The sequence below is a fragment of the Lipophrys pholis genome, assembly GCF_963383615.2.
Source record: "Lipophrys pholis genome assembly, chromosome: 2".
NCBI classification, from domain to species: domain Eukaryota; kingdom Metazoa; phylum Chordata; class Actinopteri; order Blenniiformes; family Blenniidae; genus Lipophrys; species Lipophrys pholis.
Genome location: NC_137636.1, coordinates 967,515 through 992,805, shown reverse-complemented (window position 1 = coordinate 992,805; position 25,291 = coordinate 967,515). Strand labels below are relative to the sequence as shown.

Below are 25,291 nucleotides of genomic sequence, written 5' to 3'. Positions count from 1 at the left end.
GCAAATCTTTTCTTACTTGATTCAGGTGCCTTCTCAAAATGCAAACAAAACAAAACAGAATCTTTGCAGGCCTGTGACCTCGAAGAGGTGATGATGGACGCTCTGATCAACGACAAGCCGGACTTTGTGCGCCTCTTTGTGGACAACGGCGTGAACCTGGGTGAGTTCCTGACCTACGGTCGCCTGCAGGAGCTCTACTGGTCCGTTTCAGAGAAGAGCCTCCTTCACAACCTGCTGCTCAAAAAGTATGAGGAGAAGCAGGTGCTGCTGGGGGCTGCCAGGACGCCCGGACCGCCCGGGCATCATCCTCCTGAAACGGGAAAACCACGATTCACTCTGTATGATGTCGCCAAAGTGCTGAAGGACTTTCTCCATGACTCCTGTAAAGGCTTTTACCAAAAGGTTCCCACAGTAAGTGATCTCCTCCAACTTAACAGTCACTTTATAGTGAAAACGAGGTCTTTTTATGAAAACTTGTCAATGGAAAATAGTCAGACTTCATGGTAAATTACTGACTAGAAAAAAAATCAATCTTTATGGCAACTTGTGGAAACTCCTCCTGCATTAGTAAAACTCATACAGTCACACCTCAGGGGTCTGGAGCCTTCAGCACCTCTAGCCCCTCTGGAGTGGCTCCCCGGAGTTTTCACAAGATTTCATGCACAACACAATTTTTCATCCTTCTTCGGTCTTTGTTGCACAGCAGACGGTTTTTCAAAGGAGATCCTTATCTTACAGTGTGAGGTGAAAAATGTGGCACTCAAATAAGAGAGTCTTTCAATATTTCCTTTGCTGAAAAATAGTGGAACACATCATAATTCCTCCCCTAAATGGCTCCTTTCACTGCAGGTCATAAATGGTGAGTTTCCATCCACACGCCTCAGTGAGCCAACCATCGACAAGTTCAAACAATAAAAAGTTGCAGCGTGGAAAAAATAGTATTATGCAATGTGGTCAGACAATACGGCACACACACACAAAACACTGTTATATAAGCACTAAATGCCGAAAACAGATAAATTATCTAAATTGTGAAAATGGCTTTAACTGCTAAAGTAACTAGAATTGCTGAAATATCTAAAGCTGCTAAAACTATGAAAGCATCCCTTTTTACACAACGTTTTTAAGTAAAAATGGAAAACTTTTGTTCCATATTGGGTGTCTGTCGCTCACAAACATTGAAAACACAACTGTTTGAAAATGCTCTGACTCCGTCTCCATGGAAACATCGGAAAACACAACTGTTCTAAAATGCTGCTACTGTGCATGGGCACCTCCACCATTAATGTTTAGAGAGTTTTCTTCTCTGAGTGCATGTGTGTGTGGTTTTATTACCAAAACAACCAACAGCGCCCACTAGTGCCCCAACATGATAATTACGCCATTTTCAGAATTTCTACCGTTTGCATTAAAACAGATATCATTTTTCAAAATGTTGAGTGTAAAAGCCAAATCTGGTGAAACAAAATCGATGCATTTTCACTGGAAACACTGGAAACTTGTAAACGAGGCCCAAAATGTCTCAAATGACTAATAACAGCTAAAACAGGTGAAATTGATAAAATGACTAATTGACAAAACCTGATGAACAAAGTTCAAACCGGTGGATAATATAGATTTAACAAGTGGAAGGGATAAGCCACTAAAACTGCTAAAATGGTCAAAGCAGCAAAAAGGGCTAAACAGATAAAACAGCTAAAACCAGTCATTAAATGTTATTGATTAAAGATCTTAAGTTTCATGAATGCAACAAAAACAATGCTTTGCTGAGAGGACAATTATGTTCCATAGTTGATAAGCTGCATTCGTTTCATTTGGAGAGTTATATAGCTGAACTCAGCTTTGAAAGAATAACAATATCCATCTGGTCAAAGGGCTGCTGAGTTGAATTTACAAAATGTTCCATTTGATTGGCCGCGGTTCACAGAGGAAGTCATTGGTGTTTCAGGAATAACTATCATGAATTCTATGACTAATGTGAGCAGTGCACATTGTGCTAAGTGTGCAGCTGAGCTGTTCACAGATGCATCTTTAACGCGTTCGGTGTCTTGTCTGCTCCAGGAGAAGCCGGCAAAGGGTCGACTGTTCCACAACCAGAAGAACCTGGCTGAGCTCGAGGAGCGCAGCGAACACCCTTGGAGGGATCTCTTCCTCTGGGCCGTTCTTCAGAACCGACAGCAGATGGCCAACTACTTTTGGGCAATGGTCAGTCTTCACGGCTTCTTCTGTCAGTTGGGTTCGTTTGATCTCAGCGCTGTGCGGTTCAGCCAAACAGTAGAAATCCACCAGGAAATAGACAAACCCAGTGAGACGGCGATGCCTTCAGTGACTGGGTTTGCACTGAGGGTTTCAGAGGTCAGAGGTGACCTGGGCCGGCGATGTTCGGTCTTCTGCACTTCAAACCTCAAACAGTCAAAAGACACCGAGCACTGGAAGCATCCAGTGAAATAAAGCGGCGAGTTGAGTAGTACACTTTGTACTCTGGATTTGAAGTGTCAACAGTGACATTTGCCAGCACAAGAGATGCTGTAGGTGAGTCCTGCCATTCCAAAATGGTGCACGTGATAAAAGAGCCAAATCTTCCAGAACTGAGGTGAACCCATAGCGCCATCTTCTCTCCAACAACATTATTCAAGTGAAGGTCATGCTGCCTGCTGAGCCAGTCAAGCAGTGGTGAGATAGTGCGGGTGCGTTTAGAGTCCTGATGGAGGTAATGACAAATACGTCTTGACGTGGGATTGATGCTCCAGGAATGGTTGAAATGACACTGATCATCGGTAATCGCTCATTGTTTCCAACATATATCCCTTTTATCACTGTTTTTCCCTGAACGGCTCCTTCTTCAGCTAAAAGCAACCCATTATTGTAATCTCACTAACGGTCACCCTCGTGCTTCTTTGCCGCGTCTCCTTTCAAACATTATTTGAAATTATGGTAATTGCATTCAGTGTGTGTACATCCCCGCTCTGCAAAGCGTCTCCCGCTCCGGCCTGGATATCTGCATTGGTAATTTGATTGTTTGAAGTGTTTCTCGCCGTGAAGGCCTCGGCTTGCAGTCCAGCCTGCGCTAGCAGAATCTCACAGATTATTTTTGTACATATATATATATATATATATACATACATACATACATATATACGCACCACTCACAAAAGGTTAGGGATATAAACCTAAAGTGCACTGGAAGCGTTGCAGGTGAATTTTATTTGACCTCTAAATGTCTGAATGCTCGTGTTCAACTGTTCCATGTTTCAGTACTTTTTGCAAAATGTGCCGTTATATAAGAAGGAACTTAACGGCAAAATTCACAACAGGTGTTTGGTCACTGAATCGACCAATGAATTAACTGATGTAAATAGAATATGAAGTAGATTCAATAGCTTGTAAGCAAGCTTTTAAAAATAACTTGATTTCAGCCAGAAGTTCAGACTCTTCTTGGATATGTACTGTTACTTTACTACTGACTGAAAATATACGGTCACTACTTCATTGAGAAAGTAACACTTGTTTTCCAAGCCATTATTATTATTCTGTTAACTCATTTATACATTAGGTTCAATTAAAAGTTCTATTTGTTGTTTGGAGGGAGACGTTCTATGATCTGGACTTTTGTGATTCTCATATTATTTGTTTATTTGAGATAAAATAGCAAAAACAGCTCAAATAAAGTACGAACACACACGAGCATTAACTATCAGCAGGACGTTTTAGACCAGTAAGTCATCACAGGCTCCCTTTAAGGTAATCCTACTACCTTCAGAAAACCATATTATACCTAATATCTTACCTATATCTGACATACCTTAGGTAAGTTATTTATAAATACTGCAACTGGATTACTTATTTCATGATGTTATTAATTGACGAGTGACTTTATTCCCACACATATCACTTCTCTGTTGCAGAAAAATATATATTATCAGTTATCCTCCCCCTTGTATGTTTATTTAGTTGCATTAGGATTTATTCAATCAGGCTTCTCTTTTTGTTTGTGTCTCTCTGTCTTCACTCTGTCCACCTGTTAGGATTAGTGTGTCTTCCCTGGCTTTAGATTGCAGCATTCAGGCTGCCTCCAGTTTTTTGGCTCGGCCCCCCGTGTTTGTGCTTTCCTGTCAGAATATCTGTTAGTCAAGGCGGCGCTCATCCTCTTTACCCTGCACTGTGCAGCCGTGTGCTCCTCTCCTGTAGGGATGTTGCACGAGCACCTAGAACCTCCGTGGAGAAAATCTAATTCACAAAAACATTCAGCGGATCAAGAGACTGGATGACACAGATTATCATTTCTCACACAGAATTCCTGCAGCTCGCGTTGGAGAGGATAGAGCCAGACCCCAACACACCGCAGCAATACGGAAAAACTCACATGCAAAATTCACATAACACACACACACACACACACACACACACACACACACACACACACACACACACACACACACACACGAGCTACCACTAGGAAGAAGGGGTGGTGGGCCCAACTGTTTCAGAAGCTGATTATCTTGTGAAGCGCAGCTGCTTCAGACAGGCAGACTTGTTGTTTTCACATTTTCACTTATTATAAAGTCTCTACCCTCACATCTAACTCTCCAGAAGATAACAACTCAGAAGTTACTCTAAATGTCAAATTCTTTCTCAAACTTTAAAAGATCACATTGTTTTGCATGTATTCCCCCCAAATATGCCATAGTTCTGGATTTCTGTTACGACTGTCTTTTTATTTATTTACTTCTTTTTTTAGGTCACATCTACCTGCAGATGAAATGCAATGTCAAGTCAATTCTGTTCACAGTTTTTTCAGAGTGTGTCAATGATTTCAAACGGGAGGATCAAAGAGAAAACATATATCGTCCATAGAAACCCCTTGTGGAAGCCCTCAGGACTCCTGAGTCCGGAATGGAGTTCTGATTAAAATATACAGTTTACCAAAGCCACAACAAAGGCTCCTCGGCTGCAATCATACACTAACCCCACGTTTTTATTAGTCGGCTGATGATAGCAGCTATATCATGTTGCTGCTGTGAATATTGACTCCAACAGTTGGATGCTGCAGAGAAACCTGCAGGATATTAGTGTATCCCGCTCCGTCCTAATGCAGACAGCACAATCATTTCAATGCAAAAGCTCGAGCTCTCTAAAACTCTCAGCTAGATCCCTCCTCTTTCAGACCCATTTCTTGGATACGGCTCTCTTTTAATCCTTCAGGGCCCCGAGGCTGTTGCGGCGGCGCTGGCGGGTTGTAAGATTCTCAAAGAGATGGCGCGACTGGAATCCGAGGCTGAGTCCGCACGCAGTATGAAGGAAGCCAAGTATGAGCAGTTTGCCCTTGGTGAGTAGAGAGAGAGTTTGACGACAAGCGCTCACAATACGGTCAGAAGAAGTAAAGGTCACACACTGCGAGAGGTGCATCTACTAAACTCAATCCAGCAGTACAAAGAGAATCCCGCTGGAAGGGAATGAAATATGAATCTGAAAGTCAGAATTCGAGTCGAGTCGTTGATACACACAACTGCTCTTGTTGTTGCAGATGTCTTCGGAGAGTGTTACTCCAACAGTGAAGACAGGGCTTATGCTTTATTGGTGAGGAGAACCCACTGCTGGAGCAGATCTACAGTCCTCAACTTGGCAACTGAGGCAGACGCCAAATCCTTCTTTGCCCACGATGGAGTCCAGGTAAAGATCAGAAGGCTTTTGATGTGAATTTATCCGACTCTCGGTGCTTGAAAACAATTAAACTGTGATATATTAAGTTTATATAAATCAATCCAACCTCAGAAAAATGAGCAGAATGAGACAAAATAACAGTTACCTGTATATGTGCTGCTGGTATCCCAACAATCTCTGCATGTTTTTGCAAAATGCCCCAGTTAACCTGTTTATGGGGCAGTTATTGAATTACTATTTGAAAATAAGAAAATCAACCCTCTAGATTCCTAAAGGGTTTATTAAGTTTATTCCACTGTCATGATAGAAAGGGGCCATTTTAGACCATTGATACGTCGCAGATTGAGTTTGAACATGTAAAAGTGACACCTATTGCAGAATTTAGAGCTAAAAACAACCAAATCCAACAATTTAATGTCTCATCTGCAAAAACCACCATCCTTTTTTGACTTGCTAGATCTATGAATCGCACACAAACTAAACTTTAGTTGAACAAATTGAACATTTCTTCATATCTTAGAGCAATGCTCAGGCAAGCAAAGAGACATGAAGGAATTAGGAAATGACCAAATATAGTCTCTTGTCCCAGAAAGGGTTAAGGTAAATACTTCTCATGCAAAATCTGAGAAACTTGTAAATTTTCTCAAGGTGGCTAAAACAAGAACAGTTCAGAACTCCAGGGAGTGTTTGCTTTACTGCATATGTCATGCATATTTCATATTTCTGACTGATCACATTAAGGATTTTGTACACGATGTGAGAAAATAAGTTTTGCTCCAATGATTTATTGCAAACAAGCTGTGAAAACTCCAAAATCAAAGCATCTTAATCAATACTTTTCCTTTTTCACAAACCTGGGATTAAAAATACAATAATTTCTTTGTTCTTACAAAATAGGCCTTTAGTCTTGCAGTACATGCTTACACCACACGATGGTGTGTAGAGTCACACACACACACACACAGAAGCAAGTGATGGAACAATCAATAGTTACAATGGAATCTTTGTGATAAGCTTGTATGCACTATTTCCCATCTGGAGCCAATCCGGACGCCTGCAATTACCTAAGATGTTGAACTATTTAGAGACTCAGTGCTGCCACACAGTGTAAAATACAGACATGACTTAGATTTTATATAGTCCCCCTTTAACATTCATCTGAGCTGTCAGAATTAGGTTATTTATTTGTTCATAGTAGTGGAAAAACTAAATGTTCTCACTGTATTTCCATTCACTTTATGCATTGTACACCAATAAATACTTCGACACCATTTACTACAGTTTAGCCTTTAATACCGCTCCACAGACGTCCTTGTTATCACAAAGTCCTCACTGAGAGTTAATTGGTATTCAGCGTCAGCACAGAAAGTTGCCATGCAGTGAAGTAAAAACACACAGTTTAAATAACACTGTCTTTATTTTTCCTCCTATAAATGGGAAGCTGTTAATTATAATTCAGAACATGTGTAACCTAAGTAATGTGAATCTCTGTGACGTGTCCTCATCACAGATGTCTGTTAGGAAATGGTTCACGTGTCACAGGAAACGGCTCGTCGCACATTGGAAATACATTTTTTTACTTTATTTATTTAATCATTTAGTTTTCACTTTAATCTAACTGGGTTACCTTCCCAGCCTGCTTCTGTTATCAGAGGCAGAATTATTCTCAGCCCTCTGGTGACCTCTTGTGGTCAACTGTTACTAATGCTGGGATTCCAACCTGAATGAATGCTGCTTGACCTGCAGGCTCTCCTCACAAAGATCTGGTGGGGGGCCATGACGACTGACACAGCCATCTCCAAACTGGTGGTGTCGTTCTTCTGTCCGCCTCTCATCTGGACCAACCTCATTAAGTTCAGGTGATCAGTTTTTTTCTTTGGCTCATGATATGTGAGGAATCATGTCGATATGCTGTGTTCCTTCTTCTTCTGTGGGCACTCACACTCTCCTAAATTGCTTCTCAGTGATGAGGAACTTGACAATCACAGTGGCAACGAGCAGTTTGGGGAGCTGGACAGTCTGGATACAGAGAAAGCTTTGCTGTTAACTGATGACGACGACCCACTGTGAGTTTACCTTTAAAACATTTAGAAGAAGGTACAAACTACATCAATCCTGCCCTTCTTTTAAAAATGTTTTTTTTAACTTTATTTACTCTGACATACCTTGCTCATACTTTCTCTTTTGAAGTGCTTTCCCTGGGTTTTATGTGGACAGAAAACACTGCATGTGTTCCAGGCTGAATTCTGTAAGAGAATAAAAGGCTGGACACACTCACGCTTCACGTTATTCAATTACAAATATATTGTGACTGAGGAATATTTATTATGAAGCCAAGATGCTCTCGTTCCACTACCAGAATGATCTGACTGCCCAGCATAGAAAGGAGTGTTTGAACGTAACGCATCCAAGATGTGGGACCATACAGGAAACATGGAAAAGCTCAGTGGTGAAGTGGTTTGAAGTTTTGCTTCTCAGTGGAAATAAACCCTTTTCCAGAGAGCTTTAGGAGCCGTTTGTGTGCAGTTTGCAGGTTCTCCCTGTATATAGCTGTGGATTGTGAAGGTTGAATTGTCTCTCTGTTTTAGTTCTGTAATGGAGTAAAATTGGATGAATGCATTGATGAATCATGCAGGGAAAGAGCAGTCTACTTTATCGTATACAGTTTACATGACATTAGAACAGAATGGTGCGTCAGACAGATTCAAATCAATTCAACTTTATTTATATAGCGCCAAATACAACCAATTTATTTTAGGGCACTTTTACAGAGAAAACCCAACAAATCCACATGAGCGAGCATAAGTGACAGAGGAAAGGAAAAACTCTTTTGCAGAATGAGGCTCAGAGGCGACGTCTTTCTGCTATTCCAGTTGGGGTTAAACCTAAACTAAACATGAACCAGTACTCCCAGGACATGATGGGACCTGAGACGCAACCAACTCTACGTGGAATGACGTTGGACAGTTATGAAGACATGTTCTGTTAAAAACTGAGACACAATGACAGACGTGACATGAACTGAAATCTGAGAGCCTTGAAGAAGGAAAATCACCCATCAACCAGCTTGTGATCTTAGGAGCTGAATCCAAACTCAGACGAGATTGTGGGGAAAGGCAGGGTACTACACATATAACCACAACACACTCTTTCACAACTTCAGTCAGTCTAAAGGCATACATTTACAGAAAGCAAGTATTTCTGGACTGTGAGAAAAAATTGTAGTACCCAAAAGCTCAAGTCTGCACAGGGAGAACATGCAAAGTCCTCACAGAACTCCACACAATCCTCAAGCACAGAATTGAGTGCAACACTAAGTTTACCATTAAAAAAACAAACATACATCCCATCATATGAGATGGCTGAAAACACATGATAAACACGGGACCAGTGAAGTAGTGCCATAATAACCTTTACCCTCTTCAGGACTACCTTCTGGAGTTTCTGTGCTTATGCATATCCAGATGGCACAACTTATTGTATACAGAGCTTATCACCTGCGTCTCTGTGCTGCACATAACATCATAGCTAAGATCTTATAGTTTCTGCTGGTGTGTATCGGAAGTGTGTGAGTAAAACCTAACAAGGTATAAAACTGTATATAGAAAGTGAGGAAAGAAAATGAACAAACCCCTGAAACACTGGGTAAACCAGAAATGTTTGCATTTTCACAAAGCCAAACAATCACTACAGAAAATGACTACAATTTCAACATAATGTGAATTTTAATGAACCTCCTGATGCAGAATATAGAGAATTATCCCAAACCTTCTCCAGCTGTTGCATTATGGGTGTTTCATTCTCACCATGACCGCATGGCTTTGGGGCTAATGCTTGTTTGCTATCTCTCATGGCAGTATGAAGACATCTTTGCTCAGGTCTGTGTTGTGTCCACTTCTCTTAAGAAAAGAGTTTCTACAAAGAGCTTGGTGGTTTGGCCGGATGAGAGCCTTTCTAGGCCGGTCTGAGCCACAGGCTTTATGTTTGACACACCTGATATAGACACCAAGAAAAGTCACGCAGTTCAGGGTGCACGACCAAAACTAAGTGACTGAAACGAGATGGACAAGCTTAATTTATTTTGGTAAAGCCTCCTTTGTGGAGCGTGTTGAAAGCTGCTGAGCGACTAGAGATATGGGCGGCTTCACTTCTTGCCCAGCAAAAAGAAAAAAGAACTGTAAGCATATGCAATTGGAAGGGTGAGATGAATGACATAGTTCCATGAGGATTACTGGTACTTTCTTGTATGTGTATTTTGCATGAGGGCTGGAGAGCTGGTCCACTCAGAAAATCCGGGTCACAGGACCACCTGAGGCAGCCCACCTCAGACATGCCATCAGCCCCAGAGCAGTGCTCACCGGTCCTCCAGGAGAGAGGGAAGCATAAGGCTATATTTAGTTTGATGCGTGCTTGTTTGTCCCGTTTTCTCTCTATGAAGCGTTTCATACATGTTTCCTCTGCTCTACTTGTTTTTCAGGGACTCTTCACCCGGAGGTCCAGCAGACCAGAGCTGTGCCTCGGTCTGGTGGCGCTTCCTATTGCGCCGCTGGCGTCGCTTCTGGAGCGCCCCCGTCACCGTGTTCCTCGGCAACGTCATCATGTACTTTGCCTTCCTCTGCCTCTTCACATACGTGCTCCTGCTAGACTTTCGGCCGCCGCCGCCCCGCGGCCCCGGAGCCCCGGAGATAATGCTCTATTTCTGGGTCTTCACCTTGGTGCTGGAGGAACTTCGACAGGTGATCGCCACCACATCCTTAATGATCAAACATCTGAGGCCTCCACACTGTCTGGTCTACAAAGCTGCAGCAGTTCTAGAGGATGTGTTGTCACTCAGGTCAGACATGTCTCAGTAGTGGGCGATGGGACTCGCTCCACTGAGCTCATTTTCTCTGGGGTTTTAAAGATTTATGAGCCTTTTACCTTTATGCCTGACTCCCTCCCAGAGAGCCAGGTCAGACCAGCATGATCCCTTCTTGTGCCGATCCCGTTGAGCCACCTCCCCCTGGGGACCAGAGCCCCAGATGAGACAGGACTTCACCTTTCTGCTTCTTCCTTCGCTCAGCTTTTTTTTCTCAATGTGCATCTCAGAAAGTCCCTGAGCTGAGCAGAGGTTTCCAAAAAAAGAAGCACACTGCTGCAGGCAGTTCTGGCACGCTACTTAGCCTAGCGGGGACGCTGTGACCTCAAAGGGATGGCTCTGAGCCCCCCCGTCCCCCCCCCCGTCCCCGGAGGACGACGGTGCCACCGGGGTTCATACGATCACCACATGTTTCACACAGGAAGGTTAAAGACTTGATACAACCTGGAGAGGAAGCCACAACACAGACAGACAACCAACAACACACACACTCATACACACACATGGTACATTTTACAGTTACTGAGTAACTTAAACCAAACAGACTCGCCTTTTCAATTGTGATAAAAGGCCAGAAAAAGTGCCTGTCATTTAGTTTAGTTTAGTTTAGTTTAATCTAGTTTAGTTTAGTTTAGTTTAGTTTAGTTTAGTTTAATTTAGTTTAGTTTAGTTTAATCTAGTTTAGTTTAGTTTAGTTTAATTTAATCTAGTTTAGTTTAGTTTAATCTAATTTAGTTTAGTTTAGTTTAGTTTAATCTAGTTTAGTTTAGTTTAATCTAATTTAGTTTAGTTTAATCTAGTTTAGTTTAGTTTAATCTAGTTTAGTTTAGTTTAGTTTAGTTTAGTTTAATCTAGTTTAGTTTAGTTTAGTTTACACACATTACACAAAAATAGTGCAACGAGGTAATGAGGTCGCACAAGAGTTCCACCCTTCATAAAATCTAGCTGTTCATGGTATTGTGATTCAACCGATTAAACTTAGTTCATACAGGATTTTTTTGTACAATAAAATGCAACACAAAGACATTTATAGGGCAAAAGCAAAATAAAAACCCATCCACCCACCTGCTTTATGTACATTATATATGTGCAGATTAAAACTACAAGCTGAGTGAAACACAGTAAGATTTGAAAACGTTCTACAACAGATAAAATGGACACGAGTTAAACGCCTCATTAAAAAGGGGATCTTGAACCTTCAGGCTGGTTCATAAACGCAGTGCGTAGTGCTGGAAAGGAGCCTCAGTGTATAGGTTCATAAGATAAAAGTTAATCTGAAAGATAAGAAGGCGTGAGACAATCAGTAAATATGAATTGACTGTTTACCGAAGGGGTGTAAGTGGTTGGCCTGCTGACCTCCCATGTTTAAAGTTCAGTTGTCCTTCAGAATGTCTCGTCAGTGTGAATGTGAATGTCTTTCTGTGTTTGTGATGGACGAGCGACCCGTCCAGGTAATTGTTCTGACCCTCTTCCTCATAATCAGCTGGAACTGGCTCCAGCCATAAAGCAGCGATGCAGTGGACGGCTGATTACTTCAATATAAATGAATGCTCAGATAAATCAAACTGACTTCCTGCATCTACTTGAATTTGAAATACTTTGTGACTCATTTATAGTGGAGGTTGCTTTGGTAACAGTCACACCTGCATCCTGCAAAACCTATCCCAAATTAAGTTTGCATGTTGTAAGAGATGTTTGTAATTTAGTACTTAGAAGTACTTGAGTCAGGTATTACTATCATGTTGTGGTATTTATTGATTGGCATTTGGATTTTATTCACCACTGCCTTCAGCTGGTTGTCAGACCAACCACACTCAGGTGCCACCGAGACAACTCAGCTTCATTCTCTTAAGTGTAAGAGACGTTTCTCCAGCACTGACATGGGCCGAGTGCATTGTTCCTTTCTAACAGCAGTGTTGTGAACCTGCTCGCTCCCAGTTGGCACAGCAGGGAAGAAAAGGGCTACAGTAGTGTACAGCAGCAGGAAGCACGGCGACATTACCAGAAACACACAAGTGATAAGTAAGTGTTTTAAATGCTGTTTTGAACAGAGCTTCTTCACTGATGAGGAGATAAGCATCTTGAAGAAGTTCAAACTCTACGTAGAGGACAACTGGAACAAGTGTGATATGGTGGCCATCTCACTCTTTGTTGTTGGGGTCTCATGCAGGTATTTACTATGAGGACGCTGATTGTTTTGATCCATCTGCTGGTGTGTAAGAAACGTATTTAACCACTGAGGATGGATTTACAGGATGGTCGACCACACCTATGAGGCGGGCAGAACGGTTCTGGCTATAGACTTCATGGTGTTCACTCTTCGGCTCATCCACATCTTCGCCATCCACAAGCAGCTGGGCCCCAAGATCATCATTGTGGAAAGAATGGTGAGCGCCAAATACCCCAACACTTTATTTATTGATTGATTGATTGATCTGTTTATTTACAGAATTACAGTCACTCACTTCCTTTCTCACTAACATACTTATTTACTTACTTATTTACATTTTTAATTCAGTGTCCTGGTCAGGGTCAAGGATAAATGACAGGATTTCTCTAGTCCAGCCACTTTTTAAGATTTAAAAAAAACCCACTTACCTACCGTCCAGTAAGTATTCATGCTATAACTTGTACATTATGTGTACATGTATGTACGTATATGTATGTATGTTCTACACACACTTACACAAACACATGGTGTAGCGCTCCTCTTGATGTACAGTCATGATCGTGATCAGAGAACACGTCTGTCTTTGTTGGTTTTGCAGATGAAGGATGTTTTCTTCTTCCTCTTCTTCCTGAGTGTGTGGCTCATTGCGTATGGAGTTGCCACGCAGGCTCTTCTCCACCCCAACGACCCGAGGATCGACTGGGTGTTTCGTAGAGCTCTGTACCGCCCCTACCTGCACATCTTTGGACAGATACCCTTGGAGGAAATAGATGGTAAACATGTTGTTTTATACTTTAAGAACTGTACAGCTTCATACAAATACCTTGGTGTACATATTAACAACCCGTTTTTTGGAGAAAAGCATTTTGGCTGCCAATGTTTGTGGTGAAAAACCAAACATACCAAATGTGGTCACTTATGCTTTTCTTGAGAACAAACAAACACTGATTATTGAGATATGTGTTACTCTAAGTTTATACTGACTTCAAAGTCTGGAACAACATCTTAGGGGTCAAAAGTTTGCCCATGTAATTCAGATGTGAGAATAATGTGATACAACAGCTATATCACAAACCAATAGTATAGTCAAATATTTGAGCCGCTTGAGACATTTAACCAATAATTTAATGCTTTTTATATAAAAAGCTGCTGACAATGTAAGGATATGTGAAATAAAATGTGTTTTTTTACAGTTTTTGTGTCAAAATGTAGTGGGTGACAGTAGTTGTCATATTTGTTCATTGTGGATACACACCATGCAGCACTCTCAGATATAACTGCAGTAAGTTATTGGCTATAATAAATTTAATTTTAAAATCAATTTAATTCTCCACCTTGAGTGGTGGTTCGCGTAGAAGATTCACATGCAGGATGAACAGCTTTTAAAAAAAAAAAAGAAGTGTTTTATAATTGTTTTACTTTCCATCTGCAACAGTTAAACTGTTCTAATGTCTTTGTTGTAATCCTGGGGTGTCAAATTCCTTTTAGTTCAGAGGCCATATGCAGCGGAGTGGGTAAAATAGTGCCAGAATAAACTTTAGGATTTGTTTGTTGTTGTCAAGTAGACGTTTTGAAAGAATCTATGTTTTTGCAAAATAGTTTGTCAATCAATACTGAAAATGGCTATAATCTCAACACAAAGCAACTTTAATGAGAACCTCTGCTGCAAGATTCTGTGAAATGTCCCAGAAAACTTCTCCTATAACTGGTGCATTTTGCAGCCGTTTTTACAAATTCTTCTTGACTTTAACTGTTTAAAGATTAATGGTTTCTTTGTCATTTGTTTCAATTTGCTTGGTCGTTTAATGGACCAGATTGGAGCCTCTTGCAGGCCCGCTTTGGCCCATGGGCCTTATGTTTGACACCCCTGCTCTAATATGTATGTGCTCTTTTTGAAATGTTTGAAATATGAATGTTGAGCTACTTTATTCAGTTTGAAAAGGAGTATTTTGGATTCTTTTAGCTTCAATGAAATCTATTGTATTATATTGTACAGTAGAAGTGAATGACGCTTGCCATCAGGGATGTCTTTCTGTTGGCCTTTTTGGGTTTTTTCTCACTGTAATCTCTTTTATTCCTTTGATAAACGGCTCACAGCCGCCCGCATGCCTGAGAGTAACTGCACTAACGACTCGGAGGAGATCATCATGGGCTTACGGCCTCCGTGCGCCAATGTCTACGCCAACTGGCTGGTCATCCTCCTGCTGGTTATCTACCTTCTAGTCACCAATGTCCTGCTGCTCAACCTCCTCATTGCCATGTTCAGGTGAGCAGAAAACAGGAACCATTGATGTAGATATTAGAGCTGCAGGCGGCTTTGAACACTCAGTATCTTGCCGTATTTGCAGCTACACTTTCCAGGTCGTGCAGGGTAACACCGACATCTTCTGGAAGTTCCAGAGATATAACCTGATTGTGGAGTACCACAGCCGCCCGGCTCTGGCCCCACCTTTTATCATCATCAGTCATCTCTCTCAGCTCCTCCTCAGCATGGTCAAACGGCCTGAATCCAAGCAGGAGCATCTGGGTATAGTGAAATATTATGTTAACAAGTGGGAAATACCTACTCTGCGTATATAATTTGCTGTTAATTGACTGCTGGTCTGCCTCCTCACGTGTTTCCCATTGTCATCAGAGAGGGAGCTGCCGGCGGGATTAGACCAGAGGCTGATAACATGGGAGACCGTGCAGAAAGAAAACTACCTGGCTAATGTGGAGCGACACCACTGGGAGAGCAGTGAGGAGAGGCTAAAGAGTACTTCATCAAAGTAATCATTCAGTTTATTTCTGTTAGTGTGTGACCTTTTTTTCTTTTGGCCAAGTAGTGTACGACAGTGATCTGTCAGATCAGTCTCAACCTGTGGCTTGTCACAAACTCCAATATCTGCAAGTTAAAGAAATGAAGAAGTGATGTAGATGATTTTAAATAGCTCTCTTTGTGATGAAGGGTTCAGAGCTTGCTTAAAATCATCGGCGGAGTTAAAGACCAAGAGAAACGACTGGCAATCATGGAATCGCAGGTAAACCGGGGAAAGAAACCACAATGGAATTGTGGGAAATACAATCACCTTAAATATGTCGTGTAGAAGTCCTGTGATAGGACAGTTTTCCAGCTTGTATCATGTCTGCTTTTGTCTTCAGGTCAGATACTGTGGAGAAGTGCTGTCCTGGATGGCAGAGTGCTTCGCTCAAAGCACACTCCAATGTGGGAAAGAAGCTCCAAGAGCTCCAAGTGAGGCAGAAAGGAGAAAAACAAACTGATTATGGTTCAGAAGTTGGTTGCATTTGCAGTTTACTAATGTTCCCCATTACATTTCAGTGTCTGTAACGAGCTACAAGGCGGACGGATCTCAGAGTCAACCGGAGAAAGAAGCCAAACAGAAAGAGGGCGGAGCCAAATCGGGTCACCATGGATACGGAGCCAGCAAAAAGTTTCCTTACATCGATGAATGAAAGTGATCATGTAGTCAAACAGCTAGTGATGGTAGGTTGATTTATGGGTCTGATAATGTTCATTTAGAACAAAAGAACCAGAACAGCTTTTTCTTTGGGGGAAGAAAAACAATAAAAAATATTTCTCACATATTGAATTTCTCTACAAAGTCAAATGAAGAAAATAAATGTTCCACCGTTGTGATTATCTTCAACAGAGCTTTGCTTTTATTTGAGCTCATCTGCATCATCATTGAATCCCGTTAGAAGAAATGATTCCGATATGAACAGTTAGCATTTTACAGCCACTTTAATTTCATCATAACACATGAAGGCAGAAAAACTAATGATAAAATGCTCATGAAAAATCTGGAGTCAGTGGATTCTTATCTAATGAAGCCACTGTGGCAAGATGTCGACACTGAAAAACATATAAGTCACATTGAGAAGGAATTTGTATGAAAGACACTAAATATATTGTTGAAATGTAACATGATCGTTCTGTGTCCAGCAGAAGAGAAACCTAGTAGATCCTCCAAGGTAATAAAGAGGCTGTCATGTTCGCTGATATTGAGGTACTTTAGGTTATGTGTCTATTGTCCACTAGGTGGCAGTGTTGAGGCACCACTCTGCAGTTTGTCTGGATTTTAAAGGGCCCTTATTACACAAGATTCACTTTATAATGGTTTTCTAAGAGCAATAAATGTCCCCATAGCCCCAGAATTATAGAAAGTCACTCATCTCCATCACTTGCTTGCTCCTCCTTATAGCGAACGTGTGCTCATACAGGCAAATCAGAACTTTTCCCCTTCATGACATCACCTGGGGAAATAACCACTCCCTCTGGTAGGGGATACCCCCTTTGACCCTCCCACAGTTTAGATGAGCTCTGCCCTCGAAAACTACGAGCGGGCGCCAGTTTTTCCCTTTTCAAACGTTCCCTGAAAACAGAGTAGGCGTGGACAGACAACTAATTAGCATTTAAAGGTACAGACACCGTCTGCTCCCAGTAGAGCTCACAAAAGACTGGATGAAAATCACAAGCAAGACTGGCTTTGGGGCAGTGCACTTTGAAAACAATGTTGTTGGACCTCTGAAATTGAAATTGTTGGAAAACTGTATAATATGGGAACTTTAAAGTTCTCTACAATAAACGGTGGTGTGGTGTAAAATATATGGCAACAGGCTTTGAGAAATTGGCAGATTTTGGTCAATAAAGAGCAGCACATTACAGAAATGCATATCTTCGTCGTTTTCTAAACAGCAGTTAAGAGACGTGTGGTCAAACGTAGTAAGACACAGAAGAGGGAATCCACCAACTATTTGACTTTCTTACCCTGGAGAGTTTTAAACCCCGACTCTTCCACTTGCTCCCGAGGCACGAGGTTGTTAAATACATTTAAATTGCCTACGTGTCTTGTGACTGCAGATTTAATTATCAATCCAATCAAACGAAAGTAAACGTGGAATATTTCACTTTGCTATTGGAAGTGATTTTGACAATTTCTTTTAACCCACATATTCAGCTCTGCTGCTCATCCCACAGATGCATGGTCCTGATAAATGTGGCAGTACACACACACACACACACACACACACACACACACACACACACACACACACACACACACACACACACACACACACACACACACACACACACACACACACACACACACACACACACACACACACACACACACACACACACACACACACACACACACACACACACACACACACACACACACACACACACACACACACACACACACACACACACACACACACACACGGTGATGCTGAAGGCTTATTTTCACTTTCTTTTTCGGAGTGACTGGTACACATCATCTGAACTTTTAGACGCTGAGCATGTGGATCATGTTGGTCCTTGTGCCTGCTAGAACATGAACCTAAAGAGAAAAGGATGCTGTGGAGCTTAAAGCATTACTCAATAGTGCTGCTAATGAACAGCAACAAAAATCCTTAAGGTATTTTTAACATTCATTGCTGTCGCCAACGACCACAAGAAGAATTCTTGTAGTGATATTCAGTCTGCAGTAGAGTAATGTTAAGCTGATTGAGCATGATTGACATAATTCAGTTGACATTTGCACCATATGGGTGAATATATATATACATATATATATATATTTAAAATGATTAAAAAGCATTTTATTACATAAATCTATTGACATTAAAAACAGAAGTTGAAATAAATACTGAACTGCTGTGTCCTATTGTAAATGGCAATTTCCACTAAGAGCCACCAATCAAAATGACCTGACTGTCAAACTGCTCGTTACACACCCCCCCCCCCCCCCCCCCCCCCCATTAAAAGGAGCGAGTCTAGTCCTTGGACAGCGATGCCTCGGGTCCTCTGGGCTGCACCGGAGGGCCGTCACGCTGAGGCACATTGTCAAAACGCGCCATCACCTCACAGCGGATAAGCAGAGTGTCGTTTTTGACATAAGCTCTTTGACTTAGTTGATTCAGATGCATGAAGGTGACGTAGCCAAATCCTTTGGGGTTTCTCGGAATGGTGGGCTTCTGGAAAGCCTGCAGGTCTGGCTTGGTCTCCATCACCTCCACGTGGTGCTGACCCTCGGGGCCCTGGTCCAGGATGGTCAGCCGGATGGTCCCTTGAAACGGCCAGGTCAGCTGATCGTCGAAGCTTCCTTGCATGGTGTGTACGAAGAGGGAGATGAAGTTGGAGCAGCGCGGGGCGTTGGGGGTCTGCAGGTGCAGCCGCAGACACAACTTGTAACCCGGACGGCCCGTGTAGAAGCCGGGGCTGTGCTCCACCACGGGCAGCCCGGCTTCCTGGTTCCGCTGGAGGGCAGAGAATCCTTTGAGGCGCCAGATGAAGATGCCGTTGCACTGCTGGGACTCCAGGTCCTTCACCGTCTCCTCCAAGATGGACACCCTGCGTCTGAGCTCTGCTAGCTGGCCCGCCTGGGGAAGATAAAGCAGAACTGGATGTTCCTCTTTTCCCCAAATGAAGACCTTGTACACAAACATACATACATCACTGAAATTGTCTGCGTTGACTTGATTGACTAGTTCTCAGTGATATCCTTGTTCTAGTGGGAAGCAAACTCAGCCCTGGGCATCATAAGGCCCACGGGCCATGCCCGGGAAAGAAAGTGACTCAGAGCAACAGTTGCTGATAAAAATCATGTTTAAAAAAAGATAAACAACTTTTGATCAAGAGATAATTTTCTTACTGAGCAAAACTAGAGTCCTCTCAAGTCTTAGTACTCAATAGTAGTGCAAAAGTTTCATGTGGCCCTTTAGGAAAATTAATTGCCCACCCATCAACTATCCTGTTGCAGCGCCACCTAGTGGTAGATTTACAATACAGTCATTTGCTAGTTTCATATGTGACGCATATCAATCACAATCTACGCATTAATAAAGAACCTTTCATCCAATAAAAAAGCAGCACAAAGTGATTTACATGTTAAACTAGAGCCTCTTCCATCGCTTCAAAGACCGCCCACCAACCAAACAAAGAAACACAGAATAGAAACTATAGATGACATAAGGCATTCCATTATATTTCTGGAATATGTTTATGATAAAGAAATTAGACTGCAGCATGGTGGAAGGGTGAGCGCAATCGTGTTGAAGCAAAGAAACTTTCTGTGTGGTGCTAAATGTTCTCCCTGTGCCCACAAAGGTTTACTCCAGGAACTGCTGAGTTTCAGGTACCTGTGTTTCTTTCAAGATGATCAGCTCACGCAGCTGGTGGTCTTGCCTCACCAGTCGTCCGTCCATCTCTCTGATCATCTGCATTTCTTTACTGGACTGAGGCGCAGCGCCGGTGATGCTGCCGCAGCTCACCATGCCTCGGAGCCCACCGCCGCAGGGCCCACCGCCGCAGGGCCCACCGCCGCAGGGCCCACCGCCGCAGGGCCCACCGCCGCAGGGCGATAACGCCGCTGCGGCTCCTTCACCGTCGAGGGAAACAGAAGGTCCGTGTGTCCACAGCGTTTTGGGTGTGTTGCCATTCAGGCTGAGGCCTCGCAGAAACTCCACCATGTAGAGCATATGCATCTGCGTGAACTCTTGCATGTGCTGAGCCAGGTTGTGGCGCTGCATCTACAAGAAAGAAGAAAAAAAAAAGAGAGACTATTCTTTGATCCATCATCACCTCCAGTCGTCTGTTACTGCTCAGTGAACTGGTTAAGACATTACCCTCTCTTTGCATCCAAAGATGCTGAAGTTACAGGCAATGGGGGCTTTTGGACAATCCGTATCACAATGAGATTCCATCTGAAAAACAATGAACAATCACACTGATACGAGCCCAAAACCACAGAATTCCTGCGTCATGGTGAACAAATGTGATGAAGGAAGCTCAGTAAGTTTCATTTTTGCAGACAGAAAACAACGACAATGCCAGTGTTAATGCCGTGCTGACTGGTTCCCCATTGTTCATGTAAAAGAGAAGTAAAAACTGAGAGAAGTGAGAGTAAATGATCAACAATATGATTTACCTGAGGCTCCCGTTTCCCCACTATGAATGAAAACTGCAGCACTCACCTGGTCTCTGATGAGATCCAGTTCACAGTACTGGCACTTCACGTTGGCAAAGGGACACTGTTGTTCATGAAGCTGAAGAAGAGAAAGAATTTATTGACAGAAACAAACACTTCTGGTGGTTATATATTTATACCGCAGAACACTACCTCCTTCTCTTCATACACAAAGCAGGCCACACAATCTGGACATGACATCGGTCTTCTTTGGCACTCAGCAGTTGTGTGCTCCTCTAGGAAGCTCTTCTTCACACACTGCTGGCACTGTGGGCAAGGCACTGTGGCAAACTCGCAATGCGCCAAATGACCCTGGAAGCAAAAGAAAACATTCAGAAATATGAATTTCTTGTTGTCATCACAAGGTAAAGCCAAATGTAAAAACATCTATTAAATTATCCGACTGCTCCGTGATGAAGAGTAGTAGTAGGTTTGTATCATTTAACATAAAAAAAACTCTTTAGGGCTATAAAAGCTTTCACGAGTCCCTCTTGACTCGACTTGTCCTGGGTGCTGATGAGGACATCTCACTGCAATGATATGTTAGAACAGAACAGAGGTCAGGAGACTGACACTTTATTTAAAATGTAAATTTTCCCCCCCTTTTTTGAAATGAACCCAACTTTTTCAACTTCTATCTCTCAATTCTTGTTGCCATCTTCTCAGCTTGAATCTATATTGGATGATATATTTTGTCTACATATGCCGGTTTCTTAATTTTTGTTCCACTCAGTGTCTTGTATGCACAGCAGAATTAACAATAAAGCTCACTTTGAAAATAAGTAGAAAGTCTGAACTGAATTTAGAGTTAAAATCAGGTCAACTTTTAAGGCAAAAATAACACAGAATACTTTGCAACCGTTCAACTTCTATGCAGAAAAGTTTTCCATCAAATTATAAGGAGCTCGGGTTAATTTGAAAAGATAGAGCAGTAATTTTCTGCTTCTGTGACCCAAAAGAAAAAAAATCTGACTTGTTCCTTAAATCTCCTACCTCTAAATGGCGGAGCTCCATTTTCTCCACACAGCCAGAGTTGGGACAGCGAACAGTCAGTGATAAAATCTCCCGTTTAGCAAAGTTATCAGGAAATAGTTGGTCTTCTGAGAGCATTTCATTGTCCACAGGGCACCGCTGTCCTGTATCGCTGTTGAGAAATTGGAAGAGAGGCAGTTGTTTAGAACAGCAAGTTTCAACAGTTTTTTTATCAGGAGGCCCGAGATGCTTTCTGAGCTTTGACAGCCAAGTCAAACATTCAGCAGGACGAGCACTATCACACTTCAAAACCAAGGCAACGGACAGTTTCCCAGGTTCAACCCAGATTACATAAGAGGCTTATTAATATTAATAATAATAATAATAATAATAATAATAATAATGCGTGGGTCTGATAGAGCACTTTTCTTGACACTCAAAGACACTTTACATTGCATTATTCATTCACTCTATACTCAATGGTGTTAAACTATGTGTGGAGTCACAGCTGCTCTGGGGCAGACTGAAGAGAGGCTGCTAATCTGCAGCATCAACCCCCTGACCACCACCACCACCAACCACTCTCTCACTCTCTCACCCCCGGACCACCACCACCACCAACCACTCTCTCACTCTCTCACCCCCTGACCACCACCAACCACTCTCTCACTCTCTCACCCCCGGACCACCACCAACCACTCTCTCACCCCCGGACCACCACCACCACCAACCACTCTCTCATCCCCTGACCACCACCACCACCAACCACTCTCTCACTCTCTCACCCCCGGACCACCACCACCACCAACCACTCTCTCACTCTCTCACCCCCGGACCACCACCACCAACCACTCTCTCACCCCCGGACCACCACCACCACCACCACCAACCACTCTCTCACTCTCTCACCCCCGGACCACCACCACTACCAACCACTCACTCCCTGACCACCACCAACCACTCTCTCACTCTCTCACCCCCGGACCACCACCACTACCAACCACTCACTCCCTGACCACCACCAACCACTCTCTCACTCTCTCACCCCCTGACCACCACCACTACCAACCACTCACTCTCTCACCCTCTGACCACCACCACTACCAACCACTCACTCTCTCCCCCCCGACCACCACCAACCACTCTCTCACTCTCTCACCCCCTGACCACCACCAACCACTCTCTCACCCCCTGACCACCACCACTACCAACCACTCACTCACTCTCTCCCCCCCTGACCACCACCAACCACTCACTCTCTCACTACATTCACCCAGGCAGTTTGGAGGTTATTACGGCTTTCTTTGACATGTGCAAATTGTATTTCAGTCCACCTGATCACACCTTCCTAAAACAAACAGCAATTTACACAAAAGGTTTGATCAATGTAAAGATTTATATATTGACTAAGTCAGTCCAAGTAATTTAATTTGGCTAAAAAAAACACAAAACCCTAAAAAAATAAAAATAAAAAATAAAAACGCATCGTCAAGTTGACAAAAGCATCAGAAGCCTAAAATAGCATTTGATAGATCAACAACAACATACCGAATTGACTTCTCAATGCAGCTCTTGCAAAAACGGTGACCACAGCGTGTTTGAATGGCATTCCTCAGAGCCATGAGGCAGATGGGGCACTCGTATTTACTCTCCAATGGTGGGTCGAACTCCACATCATAGCCCTGCAGAGGAGCAGCAGCCAGGAGGCTGTTGGAGGAGCTGCTTATGAAGGTGCCGGGGGCCTCCGACGGGCTGGGGAGGGATTCCCGTTCCTTTTCCAGCATGGCCAAGGCACAGCTGGACAGCTCTTCAACCACGACTCCTTTATTGCCGTCTTCCTCCAAACTGCGTTTGCTGTCGTCATAGCACGCCATCTCCAATGGAGGCCAACAAGAGTCTAGAAGACGGAAGAAATGTATGACATTCCAGAGAAATAATCACTAGGTTACAGGAAAAACAGTTTTGAAACTTTTTCTTTTTCTTTTTTAAATGAGGAAAAGGTTAAGAGGGGATTTAACTTGTAATGTCATGTCACACAATAGCATGATGTGACTTTATGATGCTGTGTAAAAAGCATCCAAAATACAAGTTTGGTAAAACAGTTGGAAAATAACATTAATGAAAATAACCAAAATATTTAATTGGCTTTGATTTACTGAGTATAGTTACTGATGTGATGTACAGAATAAATAAGTGCAGCATACATTAAACTACAAGGATTACACAAAAAGTGAAAACACGCATTTGAATTGTGTTCTAGTAGACCCTATGCATTTAATGCGGGGGTCTTGGAGGGGCGCAGCCCTGCATGTTCTCCATGTCTCCCTTCTGTACCACACCTGAATGTCCTGATGGTTCATCACCACATTCAGCGTAAAGCCAGATAACGAGCCTCACATCAGCAGTGCTGAAGCAGAGACGAGGAAAACATGCAGGGCTGCACCTCCAGGATCTGAGTTTGAGACCCCTGCTTTAATGTTTTTAATACTTCTAATGTTGTCAGAGCTTGCGTTTTGATTACATTAAACTACTGTAGTTCACTGTTTATTTTGTTGTTTTTAAACTATAACTCATGGTGTGGCTTTTGAACAGTCTGTCAAAGAGTGACGTCTTCATAACAAAGGCTTAATCTGGTCATGAACCAATGGAGGATGTGCTTAATTGTTTATTGGTTTAGTTCAGGGGCCACATACAGCCCAATTTCATTTTGAGTGGGCCGGACTGGTAAAATAGTACAATAACAACATTTAAATCTAAACTTTCAAGGTTTTCCTTTTTGTGGCATAGAATATACACGATGACAATTTCTATATTTTGGCTCACAAACCTTGTTTCACATCCCTGATATGGACTATGGCAACCCCCTTTTAACCTTGTTTGAAGTATAAATACTTTGCTTTTTCACACTGTTTTGTTTTTTGATTCAAAGGGAGATCACTCAAATTACCCTTTTTATAAAAATGATAAATCTTTATTTTCCCCTACTTTATAATATGAATCAAACATGTGTAACAGTTGAGCTTTTCATGGGAAACAGTAAGGGGAATTCATTCAGATCTTAGGCACATATTGCAAAGCAACTATTAACTATAGTTCTATAGATTAAATATGCTGCTTTTATATTTGTTGTAAAGTGAATGTTATTTTACATAACATGGTAAGATACACTAGATAAACGATATTAAACTTCCTATTAAAGGTAACATTACACCTGGGTAGGAAGTTTTCCAGAGTTGGAACAATTAAGCACAAATACATACTCGTTCACGTTTGAAATTGTACTAAAATGGCATTGTTACACCACAAATGGTATTTTAGTTCCAGGTTCTAAATAGAGAAGTTGTATTTGTAAAGTTTGACAGACAGTCATGCTCCTGGATGCGGAACTGCAACCTGCAAGTCTGAAAACTGCTTCAAAACTCTCCAAGGCGACGCTCAGCAGATTCATACTATCACCAGTAACACCAGCACTGACACACTGACTCAGTCCGCGTCTTCAAAAGTTGGTATTTAAGCAGTAATCTACTCACGTTTCAGTCGAAGCCCCCACGAACTTTTCGCTCTATTTCCTGTTTCTTTTTTTCTTTTAGAAACGTCACCGCCGTGTCACCGGATCGCTGTGCAGCCGCCGCCGGCCGCGCGCTGCCACAGCGCCCC

At 42.4% G+C, this 25,291-nt stretch overlaps 2 protein-coding genes across 2 annotated transcripts in view; one reads left to right on the top strand and one right to left on the bottom strand.

Annotated features, from left to right (window-relative positions):
- trpm5 (transient receptor potential cation channel, subfamily M, member 5) overlaps positions 1 to 17,355 on the top strand; it is a 34,740-nt gene extending 17,385 nt beyond the window's left edge. Inside the window, exons 11-26 of the mRNA XM_080493457.1 lie at positions 70 to 411; positions 2,062 to 2,205; positions 5,203 to 5,326; positions 5,525 to 5,670; positions 7,408 to 7,520; positions 7,626 to 7,727; positions 10,139 to 10,397; positions 12,571 to 12,689; positions 12,774 to 12,906; positions 13,288 to 13,462; positions 14,787 to 14,955; positions 15,038 to 15,216; positions 15,325 to 15,457; positions 15,637 to 15,709; positions 15,831 to 15,921; positions 16,009 to 17,355. Coding sequence (XP_080349583.1) covers positions 70 to 411; positions 2,062 to 2,205; positions 5,203 to 5,326; positions 5,525 to 5,670; positions 7,408 to 7,520; positions 7,626 to 7,727; positions 10,139 to 10,397; positions 12,571 to 12,689; positions 12,774 to 12,906; positions 13,288 to 13,462; positions 14,787 to 14,955; positions 15,038 to 15,216; positions 15,325 to 15,457; positions 15,637 to 15,709; positions 15,831 to 15,921; positions 16,009 to 16,142 — 2,436 coding nt within the window. The 3' untranslated portion in view covers positions 16,143 to 17,355. The remainder of the gene's footprint in view (positions 1 to 69; positions 412 to 2,061; positions 2,206 to 5,202; positions 5,327 to 5,524; positions 5,671 to 7,407; positions 7,521 to 7,625; positions 7,728 to 10,138; positions 10,398 to 12,570; positions 12,690 to 12,773; positions 12,907 to 13,287; positions 13,463 to 14,786; positions 14,956 to 15,037; positions 15,217 to 15,324; positions 15,458 to 15,636; positions 15,710 to 15,830; positions 15,922 to 16,008) is intronic.
- A 922-nt stretch (positions 17,356 to 18,277) lies between these two features.
- Positions 18,278 to 25,222, bottom strand: traf6 (TNF receptor-associated factor 6). Its single transcript, XM_080493459.1, has 8 exons — positions 25,165 to 25,222; positions 23,183 to 23,531; positions 21,656 to 21,806; positions 20,816 to 20,974; positions 20,670 to 20,741; positions 20,322 to 20,399; positions 19,836 to 20,225; positions 18,278 to 19,076 (listed from the first exon to the last, which is right to left on the bottom strand). The coding sequence occupies exons 2-8, from the start codon at positions 23,506 to 23,508 to the stop codon at positions 18,471 to 18,473; spliced, it is 1,782 nt and encodes a 593-aa protein (XP_080349585.1). The 5' UTR covers positions 23,509 to 23,531; positions 25,165 to 25,222; the 3' UTR covers positions 18,278 to 18,470.
- Between the last annotated feature and the right edge of the window lie 69 nt (positions 25,223 to 25,291).

Bases quoted from the DNA above. Each gene is read 5' to 3' on its own strand.
- traf6 (XM_080493459.1), bottom strand. From the start codon at position 23,508: ATGGCGTGCTATGACGACAGCAAACGCAGTTTGGAGGAAGACGGCAAT. The intron at 21,807-23,182 runs GTATGTTGTTGT...ATTTCTCAACAG, and splicing joins TGCATTGAGAAGTCAATTCG to CGATACAGGACAGCGGTGCC. The intron at 20,742-20,815 runs GTAGTGTTCTGC...TCTCTTCTTCAG, and splicing joins TTGTGTATGAAGAGAAGGAG to CTTCATGAACAACAGTGTCC.